Below are 26521 nucleotides of genomic sequence, written 5' to 3' on the forward strand. Positions count from 1 at the left end.
GACTCAAAAAATAAGTGTATCGATGATTAGAATCGGTGAAGATTGAGTTAAGATAAACGTTTTTTTAATTAAACTATATTTAACTACCCTCAACTTTTTAATTAAATGTTTGAAAGTAAATGCATACGTCGTCATTCAACTACCTTCATTTCACAATCATCAATAGAAAATTAACGATTTCTCTTGCGAACGAATTTCAGCAGCTCAAGTTAATTTTTGTGATATAATAATGATGGAAGTGGATTCAGATGACAGAGTAAGTAAAGCTTGTTATTAACAATGTGAAATGTTGCATTATTTTTACTTCTAGTCTTCATCTTGGTTTTTTATTCATATTGCGTACCTATGTGTCACTTATGTTCAATGGTTACATTTATTGTTTCTTTTCTTTGCAGGACAATGTTAAAAGGCACAACAGTTTTACAAGCCCTAACATTAAACGAGCACCAGTGGCTAAAAGAGTTGGAAGAGAACGTTGTCACAGTTATCATGCTCAAACACCAAAAGCTACAAAAAGCGCAGAAAGAGCGCGCTTAGAAGTTCCTAAAGTAAGTGCGTTACACTACACTTACTAAACTGCTATGGATAAAACTAAAATAAAAAATCTTTGTGATAAGTAAAAATAAAACAGAGAGCAAAAAGTAAAAATAAATTATTTATATACGAATGCATCCATAACTATGTCATTTTGACAGGTATTTGACACTTACGAGATGCGTTCCAAAATATAAAAATTTCCCTAAAAAGTAAATCGAAAAAATAACTTTAAAATGTGTTAAATAAATATTTAACGTAGCTAAACAATTTCTCTATAAATTTTAACAACTTTTACAGTTGTTCCATTATTATTTTCAACTTTCAAAACGAGATTATCATTACTAAAAGTAGTGGCTGCAGGCATTACCAAATATGGAGTTTGCTCGTTTTCCCAACCGTCCTCCCTTCGATCCTTAGTAGCTCTCGGTTTTATTTTCTTTTAAACAATTGTGTTATATTCAAATGTTTTCATTGCATTTTCTAGTGTAATAATAATCATTTCTTCTTTATAATCAAACGTGAGTTGGAGTTCTATAATAATTGTAGTGTCAAAATATAGGTCACAGTGGCGTATAGGTTATGTTAGAAGTGAAATATTCGGATAGTTGTTGTTTGTATTGTTGTTAACTGGTTACTTTTCGCGTTACAGATGTCGTTTAGGGTGGTGCGCAGTTCTAAATTCCGCCACGTTTACGGGCAGGCCCTGAAACGTGAGCAATGTTATGATAACATAAGAGTGTCAAAGAGTTCTTGGGACTCTACGTTCTGTGCGGTGAATCCTAAGTTTCTGGCTATAATCGTCGAGTCCGCCGGCGGAGGCGCCTTCATAGTACTGCCACACAATAAGGTGAGTTTATTTCATTGAACAGTTTGCGCATTTCTCACAGATTCAAATCTAAAAGATATTTACCAAATCTCTCTTAATTCTACACTGAAAATATTATATTGAGGCGCTTAGTCATGCTTGCTGATTTATAAATAACCACTTCTGGATTTAAAATGTGATTTACTGCTAAGAAAGTGTGTTTTATTGAGAATTTGTGATATAATTTTGCATTCTTGTCAAAAATCCTGATTGAGGAAAATCTAGTTTTAAAACTTCAGAAGTTCTATGAAAAGCTAAATAACTCAGTTTGTCTATTTAACAGAATTTAAATATTAAATAGCAAATGATATGGATATCTCATGTTACATTGGAAATCTTAGTAAGGCAATAAAAGACCTTAAAACTAATATTTGACAAATATTAACTTTAACTAATACTGGACAATTTTTTAATTATAAAGTGAGTAATATTATAGTCAGTGCTTTTATTACTCTCATTGCAGCCTGGATCAAGTATTATATTAAATTATGAATTAAATATTTAGTCTGCTATCTCAAAACTAGAGAACCGTGACTAATGAGACCGCAGGATTTAAGCTGTAACGGTATAACAAATAAACTGCACAGTTATTTATATACGGTTAACACTAAATATGATATGAAACTCTCTAGGTATTCTAACTTATTTCTGTTAAAGACTCGCAGTATAAAGCAATAACTATTTTGAAAATATTTCTCAAGATCAATGCATAGAAGTTTATTTATAGGAAGAGGCTTTCTTGGATAATATTTACTAATCATAATATTGTATTAGCATGTTGTTAAAATTTAGAAATATTTTTATTTATTCACCATTTTAAAGGAAAACAAATTCCAACAGCAAATTACACATTCAAGTTATGTACAACTAGCTTGTACCCACATCCCTTAGAATTTTCTTTCTGTACCCGGACAAACATGTAGTCTAGCTTCCCTCCATAAATAGGTGACAACCTGAAAAAAAACTTTTTGGTCTGATTTGAAAAACTTTTTGAAATTAGACAAACTTTATACAAACAAACAAACTTTATAACTTCTCAATTTTAGTATAGTGTATTTAAGTATATTTTTTTCTTATCTGCAGTCATTGAATCTTAAGTCAAGGTTATTTTCGATGTGTTGATGACTCATTTTTTTTGCATTCCTGTCTTGTAAGTCCTTGATAGTGCCAAAGGCAGGTTTTTTAATTACGAATATGTTAATTTTGCAACAATTTTCAATTAATTGGTGCTTATGCTCAAACTCTCAAAAATGCCAATTTTGAATTATTATTTTTAAAATATTTAGTTGCCTGTCACTTGGTAAGTATCGGCTAATTAGGCATAGATAAGAAGTATTATCTTAGATTTTTTTCCATAATTGTCATCATTGCAAAAATTCTCAAAATCTGATACTAAACAGTAAGATTACACTGAGCAGTAATAATTAGAAGATAATGGAAAATAACATCTGGTGTTAACCGTGAAGCCAAACTTTGTACAAGAGTCAAAATCTAGACATTCTCACTTTGTAGTTAAAAGCGCAAATGCAATCTATGATAGAGAATTTGGTGATGATATCTTTATCAATATTAAATGGTAAAACTTGTCTGTAATATCATTTGTACACCAAAATAACATACCTACATATAGGTTCTCGCTGAGGCGGCATATTGGGCTGACAAAGTGTAGTCTCACTATAAGACATGTCATCGACACGAAAGAAGAAGAAGAATAGGGTACTTTTATCTAGATTATTCTAGATGCCTGAAGTAGCTTCCTCATGTGGAACTGCTGATGGAAGCTAGTAATTGAATAATATCTAGAATTGGACTTTTAATGCAACTTCACTGGAAATAGCCGATAGCTTTGATAAAATTAAGCGGATGACATTAATAGGCTTATCAGATCCTGGACATACATATGTCATAATTTTATGAATAAAAGAGGATGTAATATTATCTTATCTCTATATTGTCTATGTGTTGTTTCCTGACCACTCCTAATTTTAGTATTACACATGCTGCAATCTATTGCGGTTGATTAATTGTTTAAATTCTCATTATTATTATTAGTCAGTGAAAGTAATTATTTAGTTCACATTAGAGTATTCTGAAACTTGTGTATGATTGATGTCATGATAAACTAGACGCACAACCAGATTAAGCTTGATAGTAAACTCTATCTATGGGTGAAGATGGCATGAATGTCTATGCAGCAGTTTTAGTAGTTATTGCAAACATTTAGATGCAGTGGACGATTTTTTTTTTAAGCTGAGGCACATATTTAACAATTCAATTTCTTAAAATACATCTGCTAATTCCATTAGGAGCACGATAATGCCATTTAAAGCAATTATTTTCTACCGTTTTAATTACGAATGCTAATAGATCGCAAATTAGTGCATAATGACTGTAATACATTCACTCTATCTTTGTCTGTATTATGATAATAAGTGTAATAAAGATTGTTGAGTTTTTTTACTGTAAGTGTAGATAGTCCGGTGACTCAGAAACATGGACGGTGGCAGAATACTGTACCTATATTTTTTTACTTTATAATTCTATTTATTTCTATTTTTTTTAGCTCAAGCAGCTATTCTGCCACTAGAGAGTATTTCAAAACATAAAAATCATATAAAAAAATATTTCTTTATTCATTTTTATTACATAGAAAAAAAAAACAATTATGGAGTTTTAAAATAACTTAGAGCATAAATTCTATTTGTATAAATGCTATTGGAAAACAAATCAAAATAATCTGTTGTTTGAAATTAGAAAAAAAATATTGTAAAATTCATAGTTTGTGCACAAGAAAATGTCTCGCATAGTTAGAAACAAATTATCTCAAGTTTAAACAAAGTACACCATACTTAGGTAATTAGCTAATCTTTGTTCGCTCAAGAAATTCCTCATTTATCACGTCTCAGTTCTAAAGGTTATTTTTCTAATGTCATATTTTACAATACATATTATTATCTGTAACTATGTAGGAACAAGAAGTTTGTATAGTTATCACAGTATAAACAAACATCCATGAGTAATATGTAGTAATTCCGTTATTTACTTATGGATTAGAATAAATTGTTTTTCCTTATTTACGCCTTAAGTACTTGTATTAACAGCATAGTAGAGGTAGTATGGGTTTGAAACTGTGACAGCAACGAGTTTTACATAAATAGGAAAGGTGGTCTATAAAATAATTGGTCCTTATATTCTGCTTCTAAAAACATCACAATATAAAAGTTAAAAAAAAAAATGAAATTCTTACAATTTAGTATAAACTTACTTTAAACCTAGCACTAAAGCCGGTACATTTTAATACCATGGTTTATAATTTTTTGAAATTGTGGAAACGGTATTTCCATACTTTTTACGATAGCCAAAGGATTGAATTCCATGTCCAGGACATGGAACATTCCCCAAATTTCCTGTTCCAAATTCGAAAATCGACCCTCAAAACCAGCCAGTTTTATCAATAAACCTACACACACAGCCTTCTTTACAAACTCATTTTTATCAATCGAACAATGCGAGGCGACAGATAACGCTCATTGTGCAACAGATATGGCTAAACAATGGTACCAAACAATGCGCAAACGCATAGCAAAAACTATTGAGCATGGGAATGGCAAGTGTTTGTTGAGTGTTGTAATAGGTAAATAGGTTATTGGTTTAAGTTTTTATGCAACTATTGTTGTGTTATGATGTCGTGTAAGGCCTGTGTGTAATGTGTTGTGTATGTATGTGTCACAGTTGTATTCCAGTATTCTTTCTTTATTTAAATGTATTACTTTTTTCATCCTAAGATTTGCTGACCTGATCCGATCTTAAATTGATGAGAATCGCAAAAGGAATTTAAAGTCTATATTTTTGTCGAAGTTAAAATAATGCCTGATCAAAAAGAATCTTTTTGCTTGGATTCCAATTACATAGTTCATTGGTCGACTTTACACACGTGTGAAACAATGCTCAATCATAACATAATATTCTTTTAACATACCAACTTGGAAATATTTTTCCTCGTGTTCAAAGGACCAATGCCCTATACGATTACCTATACTATGACAATAATATATGTAGATATAAAGTCCTACAGATAGTAAAGGAAACAATGGGTGTCGACAATGGGCTGACAAAAACCTGCGGCATGAATGTTTACTAAAGCTTGGGTTTCCTAGGAAAGCGGTGCCGTCATATAGCGGCCGTCTTATTACGGACGCAAATAGACGGTCGTCTTTACGGTGATTACATGTTGAAAGTTCCACGGCCGTTTTAACACACCGTCATGAACTTTTTGTTAGTTGTATCATACTTACTAACCTGTTTTATTTAATATTTCTCAAATTTCACAACACCAATTCTGTTTAGTTGACTTTTCTATAATCTTTACTTTTTATGTTCTAAATATTGCCTTCGTGGTTTCGAACGAAATCTATTAAAATTTCGTCGTCCTCGCTGCTCCAAGAGTTGTAACAAATTTTTGACGTTGTTCCGCAAAAAAAAACACAAATACGTATTAAAAAAGCTTCACCGCTTTCAATAAAACGTTCACCAAACTATCTGACACCGTCAAGACGGCCGTCATGCAAATGGCGGCACCGCTTTTTGAAGTTACGGCGTCAGTTAACGCTCTCTAGGAAACCGCCCCATTTTGTTTACATAGACAACGTTCTGGTGATGTCTTTCACCGCTGTATTACGGTCGCTATATGACGGCACCGCTTTCCTAGGAAACCAAAGCTTAACTGACGCATGCCTCGACGCTGTGTCATCTAATTGATATAAGCGGTGTGACGTTTCCTTATTTTTACCTCTTTTTGTGTGAGTTAATGGAGGTTTTGGCTAAGTAATAGTCGCACGGGTCAATCTTGAGTTGACCATCTCGTCATACAGAAGTTCTCTGTGTTTCAGAAGGGTCTTTAATTAGAGCATAATTTGGACATCTTTTGCAGCCTTTAAGCCAGACAGTCTGACAACTAGTCTTACCAAACAGCATTGGGTTGGAAGTCAAATACTGGTAGCATTAGACGTGAGGCCTACTTACATAGTTTCAAAAAGACCGATCTCTGATGAATTTCTTAACAAACAACGTAGGAATATTTTTGACAGCCAAATTGAAAGTATGGGTTTAGTAATTTCAGAGTAAGCTTTTCGGCATCAGGTATCAAACCGAAAATGTAAGAATTCCAAAAATATTTCCCAAACTAGTCCTCAAAAACACGCAAACCTAATTCAATCCTTACAAACGCACGAACGCATTCGATACCATATCTCCCGATGGTGCATAATGCTTCGCGATAACCGATACAGAACACGTCATTTACATCGAATTACAAGTCTCATTTATCAGCTACCTACAATTAACATCAGGTCTTGATTTCACACGCCGTTTACAGAGCTATTGAAGGCGCATCAGCTACCTACAATTAACATCAGGGCTCGATTTCACACGCCGTTTACAGAGCTATGATGGTAGGGATCATTAGGTTCTGATGAATGATGTTGTTGTCTGTGTGTCTGGTATGTTATATGTATGGAGTGTATGCCAAGGTATTTCAGTTAAAGAGCTTGTAATTTGTATTTATTTTTGAAGTAGTATTGTTGTTCATTATGCCATGGTCTGGAAAGTAGTATGTAAGGATCGTAGAAGGTCCCCTCTGGATGTTCTGTATACATATGAACATATCCATTCCACGTCCATTTGTTTTTGTATTATTTAAGTAGTTGTTAATTAGTTCAAGCTGTTGTTTTTGAGGAATACATTTTTGTATTGCCAAATAAAGGTCAGTTATCATCAAAAAGCACTAGTAAGCCTAAGTAACAAAAGTCCTTATCAATGTCCAAATCCAAAATACGCATATCCAGGATGTTAGATTCCTATCTCATACTTGATAACGTCTCTAAGATAAATACCAAACAGTGTAACAGTTCGTAATTTCCTTTAACTTGACGTTGCACGTTGTGCTCGTATCGTTATCTAAGAGATAAGACGCAATCTTCGGCCTTCAGCGGGAGCAATGGTTAGACAATATCCTAAACAATGCTACAAGCAGTCGTAATAACAATAACATGCTGTTTAGATATTGTTTATTTATGTGGTCGTTTTATACTGTTATGTATGTAGGTCCTCATCATATGCTTAGCCTTTTCCTACGGTGGGGTCGGTTTCCAATCTTAACGGGTGTAGTTGAGTACCAGTGTTTTGCATGGAGCGACTGAATATCTGACCTCCTCAACCCAGTTACTTGAGCAACTCTATACTCCTCGGTTGTTGGAGCTTATTGGTCCTTTTATCCGCAGTGTCAAAAGCTCATATGAAGTATTCTTAGCAGTTCTGTTACCTCTTTACCTCGTCTTATAATCCTAAATGTACCCCTTTGTTTTGTGTTCTGCAAATATGTAGTAAGTTATTCTTTTGGTTACATTTTGGTAACGTGTAGTAAATATTCGGGACCTTTTCGATTACGGGCTGATGGCATAGCAACAATGACACCTTCATTGGTACCAACAGAACACCCGTAGGCCAACGTGTCAAGTTCGTGTGGAAACCACTGGACATGTCTATAAACAAAACACGTAAATTTAACGCGCTCCACATTGCGTACGCGCACGGAAAATAGATCCGACGCAGTTTCTCACACTGCTCTGTAGTTCTCACGTTTTTTTGGTACTAAGGGAGTGAAGAAAGTACTGCAGAAGCTAACTTAATGATTTACTTGTAGACGGTTTTACTGGCTACATAACGTTCTTCTGAAGATGTAGATTATCAAGAATAAGCCGAATACTAATGCAGTTCTTAAATAAGTGAACTTAAGCGTTGTTAAAGCTTTTCTTAGCTTTGTTAGACACTATTCTGACAATGGCTGCTTTTTTAAGTACGTAGTTTAAAATAAAACCTCCAGGACAATAATTCTGTTTTCGATTTCCATCTGAAAATTAATTCTGGAACCCGATGAAGATGTTCCAAGAATTAATTATCACACGTTGACCTAAATATAGTATTCCTAGAAACGGCTGACTAAATATTACCACAGCGAAATGTCGTAAATTTTAGTTAATTGCTATAAATTAATAAACTGGGACGCTAAATGGAGTGCCTGAATTTATGTTGCTTTAATAGATCTTATTTATAAGCTAAGAAAAGTGGGCTTACTCTATGACCCATTTTTGCATTCATTCGGAAATATATTTTTTGCCTATAATCATCCCTTGTAAACAGCGCAGGATTGCAGGTGTATTCAGTTGCAGAACTAAGGGGGACGTAGTTTATTTTATTTATTTTTGGGGTAATTTTGTGTGTTTCCTCAAATTATTTCGTCTTACCGAAACTATAGTTTCACTTTTATAAACCTTCAATTTTTAAACCAGTACATTTCCACACACTGTTCTACCCACCAACAGTCGTAGTAATAGATCTTGTCACATATTATTAAGATCTCCATTCACAATCTCTATTCCCGTGCATTAGGTCATGCTACACAAGGTCAGGACTGGACGTGGATAGACGGCTTTCTGATTAGGAGTTCCGTTCAGTAATGATAGCTCTTCTGTTTGTCTGTTTGTCTGCTGTTGTGCCGAGTGAGAATAGCGGACGGAAAGGTCAGATAACAGCAAAAACGGATGTTTTCGATATTTTTTTGTAATAGGGTCCTGTTGTGGAGGATATAGAGGAGTTAAAGAGTAGTCCTAATTAAATACTGTCTGGATTATAAAAAGTTGGAGTAAAGTAACCTTCAAGGTTCAACAAACGTTTTTGTGAAGGATAGTTAAAACTGCCTTGATTTATACTTGTAAAAGAAAGAGATATATGGCAACATATATCTTCGTGAATCTACGTCTAATTTTGTATTTTATACATGCAAGACAAATGAAGAGTAGATTCTTTGGCGTGCAAAACTTTCAGTGTTGCATTAATCATTACACACGCCAGCACAATGAATACAAAAATATATTCTTCAACGCATCGATGATACAGACTTATTCGTACGAACTTATCGACGCGTACCATACAAGACGCATTGATTTGCCGTGAGTAATGGCAGTTTTTTGGCTATCACACAACTCCTTATGAGCATCCTATCCTATATATAGGTATTACAAACATTGTACTACAAGTTATTATTAGTACATCATGATTTGATACATCAATTTGTTGGTTAATCCAATGTTGGTGACCAATTCGCCAATTTTACGATGCAGATGCGACGCGTGGGTCGTTTGTTTCCACTGAATGATGTTATCACAAAAATGTACAATACAAAAACAATGCTGCAGCGAACGCTTTACAAGCCGGCTTGTACAATAACAGAAAATGCCAGAATGTTTTACATATACGAACATACACTCCCCCACATTCCAAAAGACGCTGGAATTAATACTATCACAGAAGCAGAAGCGTGTCTCGAACTTTTATGTTTGCTAAAGTCCGTTGAAAACGAAACAATATTAAAAACTTGTTGGTTTATTATGACTTGTGATCCATCACCCATTTGTCTCATCTAAGACGCTCAAAAAATCCGGACAGCAACACCACTAGAAATTCGCCCTTGATATACCAAAAGAATAGCACACATATGCACGTCGAACCAAATTCACGTACAAAACAATGTTCGAACGTTCTATAATTAGCTGTTATTATTTAAGAAATCTATTTATGTATGTTTGTGTATTGGGTAATAATTCGGCAGACGGAAATCGAGGGCCCGCCTACGCGCGCCGAGAAAAGCGTAGCGACGTGTGCAAGCGTGTGTTACACGAGCAGGATTCTGATGCACAGGTATTGCATGGAGTATGGATTTCATAGTTTACCTTCACGGTACTGTGGTCCAAAATAGATGGAAACTGGAGAATGAAGAATGCGCAGCTTGGAAAGCTCTTTGTTGTATTGTTCAAATTCGACTGTGCGGAAGACGGACGCGCTAATATGATAAGCCATAAATGCAAGGACCTAGCAGAAACGAATAAACAAAACTATTTGAGAACCTTATTGGGATATACGCAACTTTTTGCTTCCCCAAAGATTTCTACAGTGGTTACATGCTTTGTAACTGGGCTTCCAGTGATTTTCTTCCCAATGCCCTAACCTAGAAAGAAAACAGGAGACCCCTTCATACAAAAACTTTCGCAATCAAGTTTCTTAACCCATTGCAAAAACCTGACCTCATTCATACACCGGGCTTTTCCTCGATACAAGTAGCCAGAAGAAGAACATCAATCAGACGTCAGTGCGACATGCCCACGTGTTTAACGAACACATTTGCGCGTCTCAATCACACCTGTGTCCTACCTGTGACGATTAATCAGACGTTTGATTGTTTTATATGGGATTTATTTATAGACAATTGATTTACGGCAGTTTTGATTATATAAAAAAACTTCAAAGGATGAAACTGGTATTCTAGAACGATCATTTTAGATCTTGTCTTGGGAATGAATTTGAGATCCACTTGGTTAACTTTGATATACATCCTATTGGGTTTTTGCTCAAGTAAGGTGTCTCCTGAAGTGTGGTATCTCGCTCAAATCTCATTCTAAATTAAGTTTGTAATAGGAACCTCAAACTCTTTTGTATCGCAGTAACCTAACACTTCGCTCCATCTCTGTGACCTAAACTCCGAACATCGTATCGGATAACTGGAGTCGTTCCGACTGTTGCCAAATTAGAATAGCACCGCGCGACTTTATCGCATGGACAACAAAACAACGAACGGATCGTAAATTGGGAACTGCAAAACATTCTCATAACTTTAATAGAAGTTATTCTGGATTTACTGAGATCGTGAGGACCTATATTTACATATTACTACTTCAAATATGGATGAGCACGCTCTACCGTTGACACTCAAATTACCGCGTACATGAAAACAACACAAAATTGACACGGTTCTGAATAATTACTGGCTTAATGTGCCAAACGGCCATTCAGTACCATTAGCCCCCGGTCGGTGTGACACAGTGGCACTCCGGAACACTTGGGGAATTCGCACTGTAATAATAATGGCCGTTTGGCGCGCTGCCATCTACTCGGAACACGGCGAATCGCATAAATATTCGGACAAACGTTTGATCAAATGTTAGGATGTGATGTAATGTGGTACACCTGAAAATGAAGATAGGAGATTATATTGATTTTGCGTTGCTAGGATGCATTTAGATGATCTTATTTGAAATCAAGAAAGATTGTTCTAAACCGATCTCCAATATCTACTATATATACTGCAATATCGTCCTTATACTTTTGATCCTCCTGACTCCTGATATTCAACGATGCTATATTGATAAACCAAAGACGAAATTAATTTCTCGGGTGAATCCCTGCCTGAAGGAGGATAGAAAAACCACGTTGTACGGCAAATATTTTTACTTTGTAAAAAGCGACAGCGTATATTGGTTTCCTTTGTAACAGCACAGTATCTGTTACTACAAGAAATAAACTAAAAATATTCACACTTTCGTAACCTATTTACTCTGGTCATCCAGTGTTAGGAATTCCTATTTATACAATGTTGTCTCAAAACTAGCGATTTACGCTTTCATATGACATTTTGTATAAGCTTTTGGACGTAAAATATAGAGCTGTTGACCACAACTGTCACATTTAAATATTATAGTAATCCTGCTCAGTTCACATTTATAGTTATAAAATCTATATATAATTTGGTCCTAGTTTTCGTCCTCATTTCATCCTGTCATATGTAATGACCACTGCCAAAAAACCTTTCAATTTTTTGTTGCAAGTTTTTTTTCTTTACAAGAATTGACCAAATCTGGCGGATACATATATTATGATAGGTAGGTAACTGTTTTTTCAAATAGCAGTTTGAGGATTTAAATAAAATGGCTCTATCAAAGGCTAAGTTTGGTCATCTGATTTCTAACTTAGGACCAAAACTGACAATTTCATAGAAAGTAGCTTAACAAGTCACATTTTGTAGAAGCATAAGTCTTTGATGCTCTCATATATCTTATAATCCATATAACAAATAATAAAATGCCTGTAAGATATACATAATAATAAACTGCGACAAGACAATTATTTATATGCTCGTAAACATATAATTATGGTTTATGCGATAGCTTTGGATTAAATACTCCAAATGGTTCGCGTATTTGAGTGCATTATAATCATTGTACGCTTGTAAATGTAAACTATAAATACTGAGAGTAATTTTAATTGTAAACACCTTGGAAGGTGGATGTATTTTATTTATTTGTATTTAGATTCAAAATGTCGTGTTTAACTACGACCTACATTAGCAATTTATACTCTACTTGTGGCGCCAAAAATGTTTAATTACGTATTTTCAAGATGGCCGACTTTCACTAGGTCGTTAGTGCACGTGAAAGTTTTCGCGCCCATAATTTTCAGAGACAAGGCGAAATAATTAATTGGCGCGCAAACTTTGCAGATAATTAAATTGCTGTTTTGTTTTTATTGTTTGTACTTTCACATTGTTTTTTGAGTCGGGAAAGAGAAATTAGGTTTTGTATAACACATTCAAGTTTTATTTCAGTAACTGAAACTTTAGACTGGCAATTGAATATGTTTACCTACTTTCTTCGCTTTACAATGTCAAGGTCTCGTATCATCCATTCACATTATTTTTATAACTTCAGTCCTACGACACACATACTTTCCAATGACACTACGACTTAAAACTAAACCAAAACTAAGCTGATAAATCAACACTTAGCGAATGTCAAGAAGAAAATTGGGAAGATAAAACACTACTTTTCGAATGTCAGAACAAGCGACAGTCCCCCAAAACGCCCACACTTCACCACTTCCTATATGTTATCGCCGAACCAACCAACACAAATCTTCTTAGTTAATTAATGCCAATTTTCTTGGTTTCCAGGTTGGTCGCATACCGGCGGACCACCCGCTAGTGGGAGGGCACAAGGGCCCCGTGCTCGACATCGCGTGGTGCCCGCACAACGACAATGTCATCGCTAGTGGCTCCGAGGATTGTGTTGTTAAGGTAAGCAGGTCTGCGTACATTATCATCCTCCTGACCTTATCCTAATTTTATTTGAGGTCAGCACAGTATATTTTCTGTTCCATGCTCTTATCTGCCGTCGTCTCATGAGTAAAATTATCTCCAGCCATATCGACTTTTTCAAAATTCATAGATCGTTTTTTTGGCCCCTCCTCTGGTCGTCTCCTTTCTCTGTATCCATCCTGATTTCTCTGCAATTCCCTATGACGTACATAAGTACCTTACTACTACTAACCTTTTTAATTCCTGTACCTTATTTGAGTAAATAAATGATATTGTTTTTTTTTTTTTTTTATTTGATTTGTTTAATTTCTTAATTTTTTTATATACCCTATGCTGTTAGTGATCCGAAGGGCATATGCAGACCAGATGTGTTTGTCTCCATTTTAATGCACGTGAATCGCGATACAAATGACAACAAACCACTTTGTCTTCAGACCTGAGAACCTATTACTACGACTCACGACACATTCCTCCCCGCAGGTATGGCAGATCCCCGACGGGGGCCTGTCCCGCACCCTCACGGACCCGGTGGTGGACCTGGTGTTCCACCAGCGGCGCGTGGGGCTGGTGCTGTGGCACCCCACCGCGCAGAATGTGCTGCTCACCGCCGGCTCTGATAACCAGGTCAGTTTGGATATACCTGTACCAGTATGTTCAGTAGGACAATGGACAGTGGTGAAAATGGTGTGGAATTATGGAGCAGTCTGGATGATACCAGTTGCTGATATGCCTCAAGCTTGACTCCGCGTTACTATCAATCAGCGTAATTGCCCAGACACAGGAAAGTCATAAAATATACATATTTTAAGTACTTATGTTCCGCATACGCTTCGAAAAAGTTATTGTTATAGGTACTAAGCACCCATTTGACCATCAAAGCACTTAATGGTGAAACTTTCTGGTTTCATGGTTCCTAATATTTAGAATGCCCCTTTATTATCTTGTCATATAAAATGAAAATATTACATTCTGTCACTAGATAGCGATATGGAACGTGGGCACCGGCGAGGTGCTGCTGACGCTGGACTGTCACCCGGACCTCATCTACTCCGCCTGCTGGAACTGGACCGGCTCCAAGCTCCTCACCACCTGCCGCGACAAGAAGATCAGGTAACCATTAGTACCTACTACTACTATCGTGCTGTCTTCATATCCACCTATTGCCATCCACTGTTCTTTCACTGAATCTTGGTCTTGAGCAGACCGCATCTTACGTTCTGTAAATATTTTACTAATTAATCAAATATTTTACTAAACAATTTTACTAGACATAACTTCCACTGGTTAGACATACGTACTACCTCTGCTATGCTATTTAATTCGGGAACAAATATAATGACCACCATAAAATGCTTTGATACCCTTAGTTTTGCAACCAGAAAAATCTACTGAACACCAGAAAAATAAAGTCTAAAAATGTAATAGTACCAGCTATTTTAGTCACGACTTCACTTTAAATTGTATTCGACCACCAAATTTAGTAAATGATCACCAACTCTTGACGACCAAATTGATGTATTATTTTTGCCTAAATAAGTCACTGTGATTGCCATAAAATGTAGGCTTATTATCAAATAAAGTATTATGATGCCATATTAAGTTATGTGTCCGGCTTGCAATGCATGCGTGAGTGTCAGTATGACGAGTGACAGGGGAAAATGGAAGAAAATGACATATTGCGCCGACCCCAAGTAAAATTGGGAACAGGGCAGGAGAAAGAAGAAGAAGAATGTGTTTCTCAATACACTCCCTCGAAAACACACTCTTATCGCACTGTTTAGAGGCATGCAATAGACAATTTTCCACCCTAGTGCAGGAAAAGGGTCCCCATAATGTTATTACATTTATTGTATCAGGCCGAACTGATTTTTTTGGAGTCAGTTTACTTAAACAGGATAGCAAGATGTAAAAACTTTGATTATCATTTTATATTAAAACGCTGGTATAATTCTGATGATCATTCACTACTTTTGGTGATCATTTACTACTTTTCGGATAACAATGATTTATTTGGACTCATTTTGCTTAAATAGGATAGCAGAATGTAAAAACTTTGGTTATCATTTTACTTTAAAATGGTGGTTTAATTTTGGTGATCATTTACTATTTTTGGCTTGCGCATGATTTATTTTGGAGTAATTTCACTTAAATAGGATAGCAAAGTGTTAAACTTTGGTTATCATTTTACATTAAAATGCGAGTTTCATTTTGGTGATCATTTACTATTTTTGTCTGCTATTTGTTACTATTTCTGGTGATCAGTTAAACATAAGCCATTTGTGTTGTCTAGAGTTTAGACTAAGTGAATGGTCAGTTTATCTAGAATTTTGAGGGAAGTTGCAATTTCTCAGCGCCCCTTACAATTATTTCCTATGGACACTAGACATAGTATTTTTTTTGACTGATTTGACGTTTTAACGCGACAACTAAAACTGTACCTTTTCATTTGATTTATACGAAAAGTCTTTGCCTTTTTTATAAAAATAACTGTATTTTTTTGCAAATAATCCTTTTTGGCAGTCCAAGAAAAAATATTTAAATAAGGCTTTACTAATTTGTCCGTGTGTTCCAGGATCATCGACCCGCGCAAGGGCGAGGTGGAGTCGGAGGCGGTGGCGCACGAGGGCAGCAAGGCCTCGCGAGCCATCTTCCTCAAGCACGGGCTCGTCTTCACCACCGGGTAAGTAGCATTCCTGCACTGAAATATAACTTAGAAAATATGTACTAATATGGGAAATGTGTGAAACTTATGTGGGTGTTTCGAGAGGCTCTTTATTATGGCTCCTGGGTATTAAAAATCTACTAATAAATAAAACATTCATCATCTTACGTAAAGATGTCAGTAATTTGTTAATGTGTGATGGGGCAGTCGCTTGGGTTTTGTTCTGTAATTTTGATATTTTAAATGTGTTGTTTGGAAAATGGGAAAGTATGAAATTAGTCCCGTAAGAAGAAGACTCGTTCTTTTTGGAACTTTTTACTTATTGAAAAGCTGTAACAACTTCATCTAATTCACAGATTTTACTGACTTTTCTGAATACAACTATAAACACTCATTTGTAGTCATCATCTTCCGAGCGTTTTTTCAACTTTGTTGGGGTCGGCTTCCAGTCTAACCGGGTGCAGCTGAGTACCAGTGTTTTACATGGAATATAGGAATATTTCATTCCTTTTTTCCCTCGTTCCCAGGTTCAGCCGCATGTCGGAGCGTCAGTACTCGCTCCGCACCCCGGACGCCCTCGCGGAGCCGATCGTGACGGTGGAGATCGACACCAGCAACGGCGTCATGTTCCCGCTCTACGATCCCGACACTAACCTCATCTACCTCTGCGGGAAGGGCGACTCCGTTATACGATACTTTGAGGTACTGCATCCTTATCGGCCTAGCCTGTTCCTATACCCGGATGTAGCGGAGCCGATCGTGACGGTGGAGATCGACACCAGCAACGGCGTCATGTTCCCGCTCTACGATCCCGACACTAACCTCATCTACCTCTGCGGGAAGGGCGACTCCGTTATACGATACTTTGAGGTACTGCATCCTTATCGGCCTAGCCTGTTCCTATACCCGGATGTAGCGGAGCCGATCGTGACGGTGGAGATCGACACCAGCAACGGCGTCATGTTCCCGCTCTACGATCCCGACACTAACCTCATCTACCTCTGCGGGAAGGGCGACTCCGTTATACGATACTTTGAGGTACTGCGTCGCAGTGAAGCTTGGTGGTGAAGGTCCAGGGTTCGAGTCCTGGTACGGGCTGAAATTGCCTTGTGGGTTTTAGAAACTTCCACCATGCAGCCCGGAGCCTATTTATTGTCTGTGTTACACAACCCTTGCCGTAGCAATCGTTGTTAAAATTCAACACCAGCTGTGAAGTTAGTAAAAGTTACAAAGGTAACCATGGCCAGAATGTCGGTCGACAGCCACCAACTTTCTTTTTGTACACAGGACCAGATCGTAATCTCACCACATTCAGCTGAACATCTGACCTCCTCTTTGATAAACATAAAATCATGTTTTTAAGTAGTAACATATTGTTTTTGTGCAGGTGACACCAGAGCCACCATTCGTTCACTACATCAACACCTTCCAAACGCCAGACCCACAGAGAGGTAAGCTATACGCATTTTTTTTACATTATGCCCAATCTTCTCCAAATAACTTTCAGAATGTTGAAAAGTAAATATGAACGATAATTCCCAGGCATCGGCATGATGCCGAAGCGAGGTTGCGACGTGGCCACTTGCGAAATCGCCAAGTTCTACCGATTGAACAACTCCGGACTTTGTCAGGTAAGATGTTTCAATTGTAGTTGCTGTGAAGATGAGATGTCGATACATATTTTTTGCTATAATCACAACTCCAAAACTTTTGAACTTGCTGTAGATTCGTATTTGATGACGGCCGACTCGAAAGTAATTGTTAACTTGAATTTAAGATATTTTTTTTTAGTTTTTTATTATTTTTGATAAAAAATATTATCGAAATAGGTATTACAGCTTGATATGAAAAATATATTACGTCATTTGCATTTTTGAACATCCAAAAAAGTTGCCGATTTTGACAATTCAGTAAAAGTTTTGACTTTAATTGGTTATCAACTACAATACAGTATTAATCTAAAATCCTCCTCAATTCCCCCGCAGGTGGTATCAATGACAGTCCCCCGCAAGTCGGAGCTGTTCCAAGAGGACCTGTACCCCGACACCCTCAGCGACGAGGCGTCGCTGACGGCGGACGAGTGGCTCGCGGGCGAGGACGCCGAGCCCTGCACCATGTCGCTCAAGGTACCATGTAGGACTGACCTAGGGGGAGGGTAGGAGTAGGAGTAGGTCACTTTAGGGCTGGTTGTAAAACTAGGACGTTAGGACTGGATAAAGACTTCAGGCTAGTGGCTTTGGGGCTAGGAGTAGGTGCCTTGTAGACAATTTTAGGGATAGTTTTCATGGTCAAAGTGGGACCATGGCGCTCAAGGCAGCATGTAGGATTGGGGTAGTGGGTTTGTAGGTTGTTTTAGGGATAGTTTTGATTCGAATGGCGATAAAAATTGTTTATTTTGCTTAATTCGGATAGGAATTTTACATTACTTTTATGGAGCTATTGTCAATCTTTAGTAAGAAATTCAACTGCTAGGTGATCCTACTAGTAATGTCAAAAGTATATTTCTTCAAGACTGTTTAGACATAAATAAATATCTTGATTAGGTTGATGGTACAAAAGAATGTTGAATGAGGATGGACGAATGGAAACAAGAATGTATGAATGGTATATGTGAAATATGGATGCTTCATGATTTGGAAGTAGTCGAGTAGACTTGGACCTTTAACTAAGGCTGCCTTCCCAGTATTTTGTGTAGTGGGAGATATATCTTAGCAAATATGATTTCGTAGCTAGTTCATTAGGGCAAACATTTCTCTTGTTATATTTCTCTGTGTAATAAAACATAGCAAATATGTATAATGAATTGCTATTATAAAAATACTGTCTATAATATGTCTATAGGCATGCTTTTTAAAATAATATTGAGTTAGTTTTTTTGCAATAATATTCCAGAGAAGGTAAGTTGGGCTTGCTAGTTTTACTCTTAAACTAACTTTTATGGCTTTAAGAAGTTATTTTTAAATAAAATAAATGACCCAAAAAAGCCATAATGCTAGTTAAAGACATGTTTTAATGCAAACTCTATTTTAAAATTAAATTGGGTTTCCACCATAACCTACAGAATTGATAAAACAATCCTTTTTTGAAGTCTATCCTGTGGGTCTATGGTGTATTTTGAATATCAATGATGAAAATAATTAATTATCCTTTTCACTTGTCTTATTTACAGCATGAACTCCTAATTACTAATCTTTCAATTCATTATTTTAAAAACTCTTCATCTCACCTAAATTTTGGGCATTTAATACACAACCTTGTGTATCAAAATTAATATTTAAGACCTATGGAATCAAAGAACCAATTTGTGCAGAACGGAAAGCTGAACATTTGATTCTGGGTTCGATTCCCAGTTGATGTATTTTGAGCCGGACTGTTTGTAACAGCCTCAGCAGTATCATAAAGTCCAGTATTCATGGTAAACTTTTGTTTATAAATAAAGTTGCTACAACGTGTTACTGAGTTACTGGCAACATATTGCTGACAATACTGCATGTTGCAAAGAAGATAATAAAAAAATACAATCATTCGAATTCAGAACCTCCTTTTTGGAAAAGCCGGTTAAAAAGGAACAGTACTTGTTTCCAGCAACATTCTTGTTAATCAGAATCAGAATGTTCAGCAATGTGAGATGTTACAAGTAGGTTTTAGTGTCCCTATGTTTTACCCAAAGGCGTACAAAGGGCGTTATAGTTACCGGCACGGATATTGAGCTCTCGGCGGAAGAGTGAATAAACCAATAAATCGCTTCTGCGCAGTTGAAGGGCTCAATATCCGTGCCGATAACTATACTAAAGTTTACCATGAATACAGGGTTTCAAGGTTGTTACATAACTGGCTATATCTTCAACATAACATAGCGTTATATTAGTATCTATAATACTGAAAACACAATCCCGACTTGTGTTTCTAAGCATCGTCTCGAATGTATCTGTTGGCTTGCTCTAACGACTTTAATTTGCGTTTATTTTGTCTGTTGTGTGTTGTGTCTCCTTAACTGCGATTTTTTAATCGATTTTGCGATTTTTTTTGTCGTGTTACTAACACTGTTTTTATGTTGTTATCTTAATAATTTATGGGTGTCACTTATTATTGGGGTTTCCTTGTACGAATAAGGCATTCTTGTGTGAAACATGAGAAATATTTGACTTATAGGGGGGAAAATGCAAACAAAATAAATTGCTGCACCAATATATTCCTAAATTCAAGGAATACTATTACTGAACAACTTTTAAGTTTCCAAAAAGTTTATTATTAAAATAAAAAATAAATAGTATTTCTGGTGCATTTTAACGTCATTCATATTTATTAAAAAATACTTGCTCCATCATTTTAACAAAATCAAAAATAATAAGCTAAACTAACATAAGCTGCAGCAATAATAATGCTATTGGGTTATTTTTTACGAAATATTTTACTTTGACTTATATTCTTACTAGTAGATCCATTTCTATGCATTTTCTTTTTCAATTACAATATCTGAAAATCTCATAGTAAACGTTTTCAATTTTTAAGTATTTCTTTGCATTACTGTATGTTCTAAATTGGATAATTTAAAACTTATCAAATCTAACCTTCGAAGATATAATATCTCCATCTGACACTTAAATAACTATTGACAGAGAAGTTCTTATAATATACAAACATATTTCTCTTACAAAACCAAAAGTCTTCTACATTACGTAGACATAAAATAAATTATTTTTTCTTTATAACATCAATGTTAAATTACGTAGACATCAAAAAGTAAATTATTGTTTTCTATATAACGTAAAGACACAACACCAACCCCCCAACTATTCCCCCCCAACCAACAGACTCGTTCATAGACAGATGCTATACGGTAGGGCTCCCCTAACCGCACTACAGGAGCGTGCCCTCGTTGTGCAGGGCGGCTACGTCGCCGGCCGCGCCGCCACGCAGCTGCACGTCAACAAGAAGACCAACGCGCTGGCTGGGGCTAAGGAGAGGGAGAAGGACAGGTCTCCTACTCCGGCGCATCGGAGGGATGACAGCCATGCGGGTACTCCGGCCTCCGCTACCCCGCCGCCGGCCGTCAGTGCTGCTGTGGTATGTATCAAAGTTAACAAAAAGACCAACGCCCTCGCCGGGGCTAAGGAGAGGGAGTCCCCCACTCCGGCGCATCGGAGGGATGACAGCCATGCGGGTACTCCGGCCTCCGCTACTCCGCCGCCGGCCGTCAGTGCTGCTGTGGTATGTGTTGTTCTAAATAAAGGTAGACTGGTAGAGAATGCCTAAGGCTTTATGTCCGCCATTTTTATGCTTGGTGGATAAGAGGAACCTACAGACGACAAGATTGGCTTGACAACAACCATGCCAGAGAATGACCGGCACATAGTTACCGAAGGACCAAATTTTGGTCCAACAAATATTTCGTTAAACAGTACTATGTATAACAATAGTTCTACTCTATTACCATTATTAAAGATATTTTATTTTGTAAAACATGGTACAGGCATTGATCTTAGAATCACTTATTACTATTATTTCACCACAAAACCTAAACTATCTATTCCAGGAGAAGCAGCTCTCAGACCTAGTCGACGAGATCCGCAAACTGAAGTCAGTGATCGTCAAACAAGAGAACCGCATCAGGGCTCTAGAAGCCACGGTGAAGGCTCCGGCCACCCCCACCATCACTGCCCCCGCGCCCAGCAGCCCGCAGCCGGCCGCCAGCCCCCAGCAGAACCATGACGATGACGCCATGGCTCCCGACGAGGTCTGAAGGTCAGGAGGTACAGGTACTTTGTGTTCTATAGGCCCAAATTCACTGACAACATAGACGATGACGTCACTGGACTATTGCCTCCCCCAAGGTTCGTCAGGTTGCTCGATCTTCAGCAACCCGCATCTACTGCTTTCCGGCTACCTTGGCCAGATAGACCGTCCATCTAGTGGCGGGGTCAGCCCACGCTGCGTCTTCCGGTCTTCTGACATAAATCATCAGTTCTCTTAGAACAACTGTTTACTGAAAGTGGATATTGGGGGTATACAGTTGTTTAAAAAATGGACGTTTTATGTTGTCAGTGAAAATGGACCTCAATCTAGTTAAACAAGGACCAAAATACAACACTGGTCCTTTTTAGTAATAAAAATTATGGAATTGGTAGTTTTGTTTAAAAGCAGCAAAAATACGCTAGATTAAAAACACAAAGTTGACGTGTCGATATTTATTTTTTAACTGTATTATTAACTAAGGAAATGGTTTAGAATTGATATCGACTAAATAAATGAATGATGAAAAGTCACTACATTTAGATACGGTATATTTGGACAATAATTTAGGATCGAGGGGAGCAACGCCTTAAGAAAATGTTCTGAAGTTTCATTGTTACGTATAAAGGGAGTTCAGTGGCGCACAGAAATACGCATATTTAAACTTGGATAAATATTCATCTTAAAGTACATGAAAACCTAATCAAATATGAAGTCAATGCTATTATATTTAACCGCAAACAAACAGTGGACTTTTGACGCAACTGCATGCGTCGTAGTTACAGCCGAAAGACATACACTGCTGGCCTGCTGCCTCCCCCAAGGTTCGCCAGTTTGCTCCATCTTCAGCAACCCGCATCCACTGCTTCCCGGCGACCTTGGCCAGATCGGCCGTCCTTGTAGAAGGGGTGGAGCGGGGGCAGTTAAGGAGTCATTTAAACAAAAACATATTTTAAATGGATACAAACAATGGAATTTCAATATAGCTGCGTCGTATCAAATTCTGACAAAAAGTTGTATCGTAAATATTCCTATGCGCCACTGAACCCCAACTATTTATTTATATAAAATAATTTTGTAAATAGTAAGTATAGTGAAGTGATAAAAACGCGAAATAAAATTATGTGCCTTAACTCATTTAATTATATAATTTACCGTCACAAGTCATTTGTATATGCTATTAATTGATTGGTGTACATTTTTGTGTGCGATGAAAATAATTAGCAAGAAAGCCTTATGCCGTTTAGCCAGCCCTTTGCTGTTATAATACCTATAAATATATACCTGTCATTTTTTTTTTTTAAATATTGTTCGATCTATAAAAAATATATTTCGTATGTTTGATGCAATTTTTGTATAAAGGACCGGCAAAATTACATTAATAATAATATCGATATTTTGTTTGAAGATCTCACGTTATGATACTTTACATAACTTTAGTATCCATATATATGACTACATACTAACCACCTTATGAAACATGGTCTTAAAAAAGAACCGTCTTATGAGCTGGGTCTAAATGATCGACTTGTATTAAGTTAATGGTCTAAACCTAGCACTAAAGCGAGTACATTTCAAGACAACGTTTTATAATTAGCGTGTCAGTATTTCTGGTCCTTTGATACGAAAAAGAAAAACAATATTCAATCAAGTAATTTTATAATAATCTCTCTTTGATATACCTTCAAGCCTCCTAGGCTCATTCTGAAGATTATAAGGTCCAAACCGAAAAACATATAAAAGTTTTCATATTATTGTAGTAGGAACAAATCAATTATTAGTTTTTAACGTAGGCACACAAACGCTGGTAGTAATTAAGCTAATTTTATTTATTATTACGTGTTTTATGAATATGTGAACACCATGTTGATGTGAAAGGTACATTAAACTACAATAGATATTTTTGAGATTATGTTATACATATAAAGGAAATTATGATTTGTTTTTCACAACTTCTTCACTAAAACTGGTCCTGTCTAGTTACATAAGGACCAATCTTGCGTCTATCTCTATTCTGACTAAAATGTTTACCTATTTGTAAAATACGAATATTAACCCTAGTTCACACAAGTTTCTCATTAATACGCTATCAAATATTGTACTATGTTATAAACTGTCAATACATTATGAAAACCCGTGTGAATTAAGCTTTAAATTCGATTTAGACAGTTGATATTGTACACTTTGGAGAGTAGATAAAAATTATAAATGAAATACTAAACACTCGGTGTTTTTAGCAATATTACATACCTGGATTATTTCTTAGTACAACGAAACGTGTTAAAATGAAACACTCCATTTTTATTCGTTCTCTAAAGGTGATATCAAATGTGTAACTCGGACTTGTATAAGTTAGGCTTAAGAGTCCAGTAACTTGGTGCTTTTGTATATCTTTTATATTTTCAAATAACTTAAGGCGCAACGCTTCTAAACAAATTGCTGGCTCAATGCATTATTAATAATTATTTTCTACTATTATTCTATTCTAGTTAATATAAGTTTGCTGTTTTAATATATTATGATTTGTAAGAATTTTCTAATTTTTGGCGCCGAAATCTGTCGCCATCTTGAATTTTAACATACCAGCGCATCATTCGACTTTTTAGTATTTCATTTTCTCACAAATAAAATAGTATTTATATAGAATCGTCAACTGAGGACGCGATTTTCATTTAACACAATGTAAAGTATTAATTTCATATCATTGGATACATTTTACATGGTCCTTGGCAGCTAGTCATGTCAGTTATGAAATTTGACATTTGACAGTAAGTCGCGCTGTCATCTCGACAGTTAGTATTATAGTTTAAATTTTAAATAGTATTATTACGACAATTATTTTTCTTATGTAATTTATGATGGCGTAAACTTAGATGTTCGTTTTAGTATCATGACAAAGCAATGTATGAATTTGTATGGGAAAATGCTTGGTTTTACCTTTATGAATATTTGTGTAAATTATGATGGAGCTCCGAGTTTTTGTATCATATTTAAAAGCATATTTACTTCATGATGTGTAAATATTTAATGGCTACAAATTTAAGTATGATCAGAAATTGGTCCTTACATCCGAAACTTCAATTTGTACGTGACGCTTTTGTATTTTATTTTTCATAATCGAGTTTTTTTTCTTAGCATTTTTTTAACCTTTTGTGTAAAGATACGCGCTATTTTAATGTACTTAGTATAAATTTTACTATCGACTAAAAGGCAGTGTCCAAGAAACGAGAAACGATAAAAAAAAATTGTCTTACATTATAAAAGTCACATGATTAAAATGAAATTGTTGTAGTCAGATACTGACACTTCCGAAAAAGCCAATTTAAAAAGTCTCCGTAGACAATTTCTTTGATATAACTTTAGAGCGTAGTTTCACATTCGTTGGGCACTTCCCCAGATGTTAGGATTTCGACTGTTAATATTTTGACGTTAAATAATTTGTAATGGTGTTTTTTCTCTTACCACCGCTTTAGACGCTTCCCTAATTAATAATATTTCATATGTATTATAGTTTTGTTTTGAACTTGTTTGTTAACAATATTATAAACCTGAAATAAAGATGGAGAAAAATCTATGTGACGTAGCATGCATGAAGTATGTATAGACAGCACATAAAGCTACTCCAATTTGTATTTTTTTCTCAATAAAAATTGAACCTTATACTTTAAAGATAAAGTTGAAAATCTATTAAAGAACTTTGACAGATTGCTACCTTCATTTGCTGGCGTATTTAGTCGAATTAGTTCAAAACAAAACACCAATATTCACTTTTAAATGTAAATATTATCTACTCCTTTTTTGATTAGAAAATGTGACAGCGGAAAACTGAAAATAGTAAAATATATGACGCACAATTTTGTAAAATACGTTGTCTTAGAGTGTGTGAACACTGGATAGTCTGAAAGACTTGAAACATTGAATTTATGTAAAAATACGTATCTAAGACAACGTGTGTAGTATATAAAAATAATTTGGTGCTAGTAATGAGGAATTCTTATCCTGTTGTAAAGTTATTCGTGGATTTCTGCCTGGATATGACAATAGACTTCTCAATCCAAGTTACGTTAAAATAAATATGGCAAATAAGCCTTCGACAGTTATTTATATGTTGTCATATCTAAAGCGTAAGGAACATGAAAACTTAAAGAACTTTGTATGTAAATAAGTATTATGAGTAGTCACGAATTAACTTCGACTTATTTATCAATGTTTCGACTATTCTCGATATTTTATCAAGTAAGGCTCTGCAATATTAAGCCAACTTTAGCCTTTCAGTCAACCAGTTTTAAAGATTGGTAACTAACTATTGACTAGCTTTTTATACCAATATACTGCGAAATGCTTGACAATATATAACTTACAACATATACATTTTCAATTTATAAAGTCTTTTCTATACATTGTTATTCTAACTCTAAAATCTATAACATTAAAGCTCAATTTTGAATGTAATCTTACAATCTGAGATTTGTAATACTTATGCCTTATTCGGTGCTACTAAGTGCCAATGCTACAGAGCTACATATAAAATTGTATAACGTTTTACATGAAAATTGTCAATATTATATAATTAAATAAATATAGGTGATAAGTGCCTTGTTGTGTTTTGATAAGTAATACTCAGATCATTAATGTTGCTACGAAAGTTGAACAGAAATATATATTTATTTTACTATTTTCATTGGTCGTATTATTTCAATCCTTCATTCACGACTTATAGTAAATGAACTTACCTTTCCTGGAA

The 26521-nt window shown here is 35.8% G+C and overlaps 1 protein-coding gene across 3 annotated transcripts; it reads left to right on the top strand.

The window, feature by feature from the left end:
- The first annotated feature begins 395 nt into the window (after positions 1-395).
- Positions 396-26458, top strand: LOC110373629 (coronin-1C-A). 3 transcript variants are annotated; one of them, XM_064040619.1, is made up of 12 exons: positions 396-548; positions 1187-1384; positions 13239-13361; positions 13863-14006; positions 14362-14492; positions 15955-16062; positions 16572-17082; positions 17432-17495; positions 17587-17675; positions 18030-18170; positions 20911-21111; positions 21581-26458. In XM_064040619.1, exons 2-12 carry the CDS (start codon positions 1187-1189, stop codon positions 21785-21787), a joined length of 1917 nt encoding a protein of 638 aa, XP_063896689.1. In that variant the 5' UTR covers positions 396-548; the 3' UTR covers positions 21788-26458. The 3 variants fall into 3 exon arrangements, with proteins under 3 accessions (XP_063896689.1, XP_063896690.1, XP_063896691.1); XM_064040620.1 differs by having other exon boundaries at positions 20932-21111; XM_064040621.1 differs by lacking the exon at positions 396-548 and adding an exon at positions 729-1055.
- The last annotated feature ends 63 nt before the right edge of the window (positions 26459-26521 follow it).

The sequence above is a fragment of the Helicoverpa armigera genome, chromosome 22 (assembly GCF_030705265.1).
Source record: "Helicoverpa armigera isolate CAAS_96S chromosome 22, ASM3070526v1, whole genome shotgun sequence".
Classification (NCBI taxonomy): Eukaryota; Metazoa; Arthropoda; class Insecta; order Lepidoptera; family Noctuidae; genus Helicoverpa; species Helicoverpa armigera.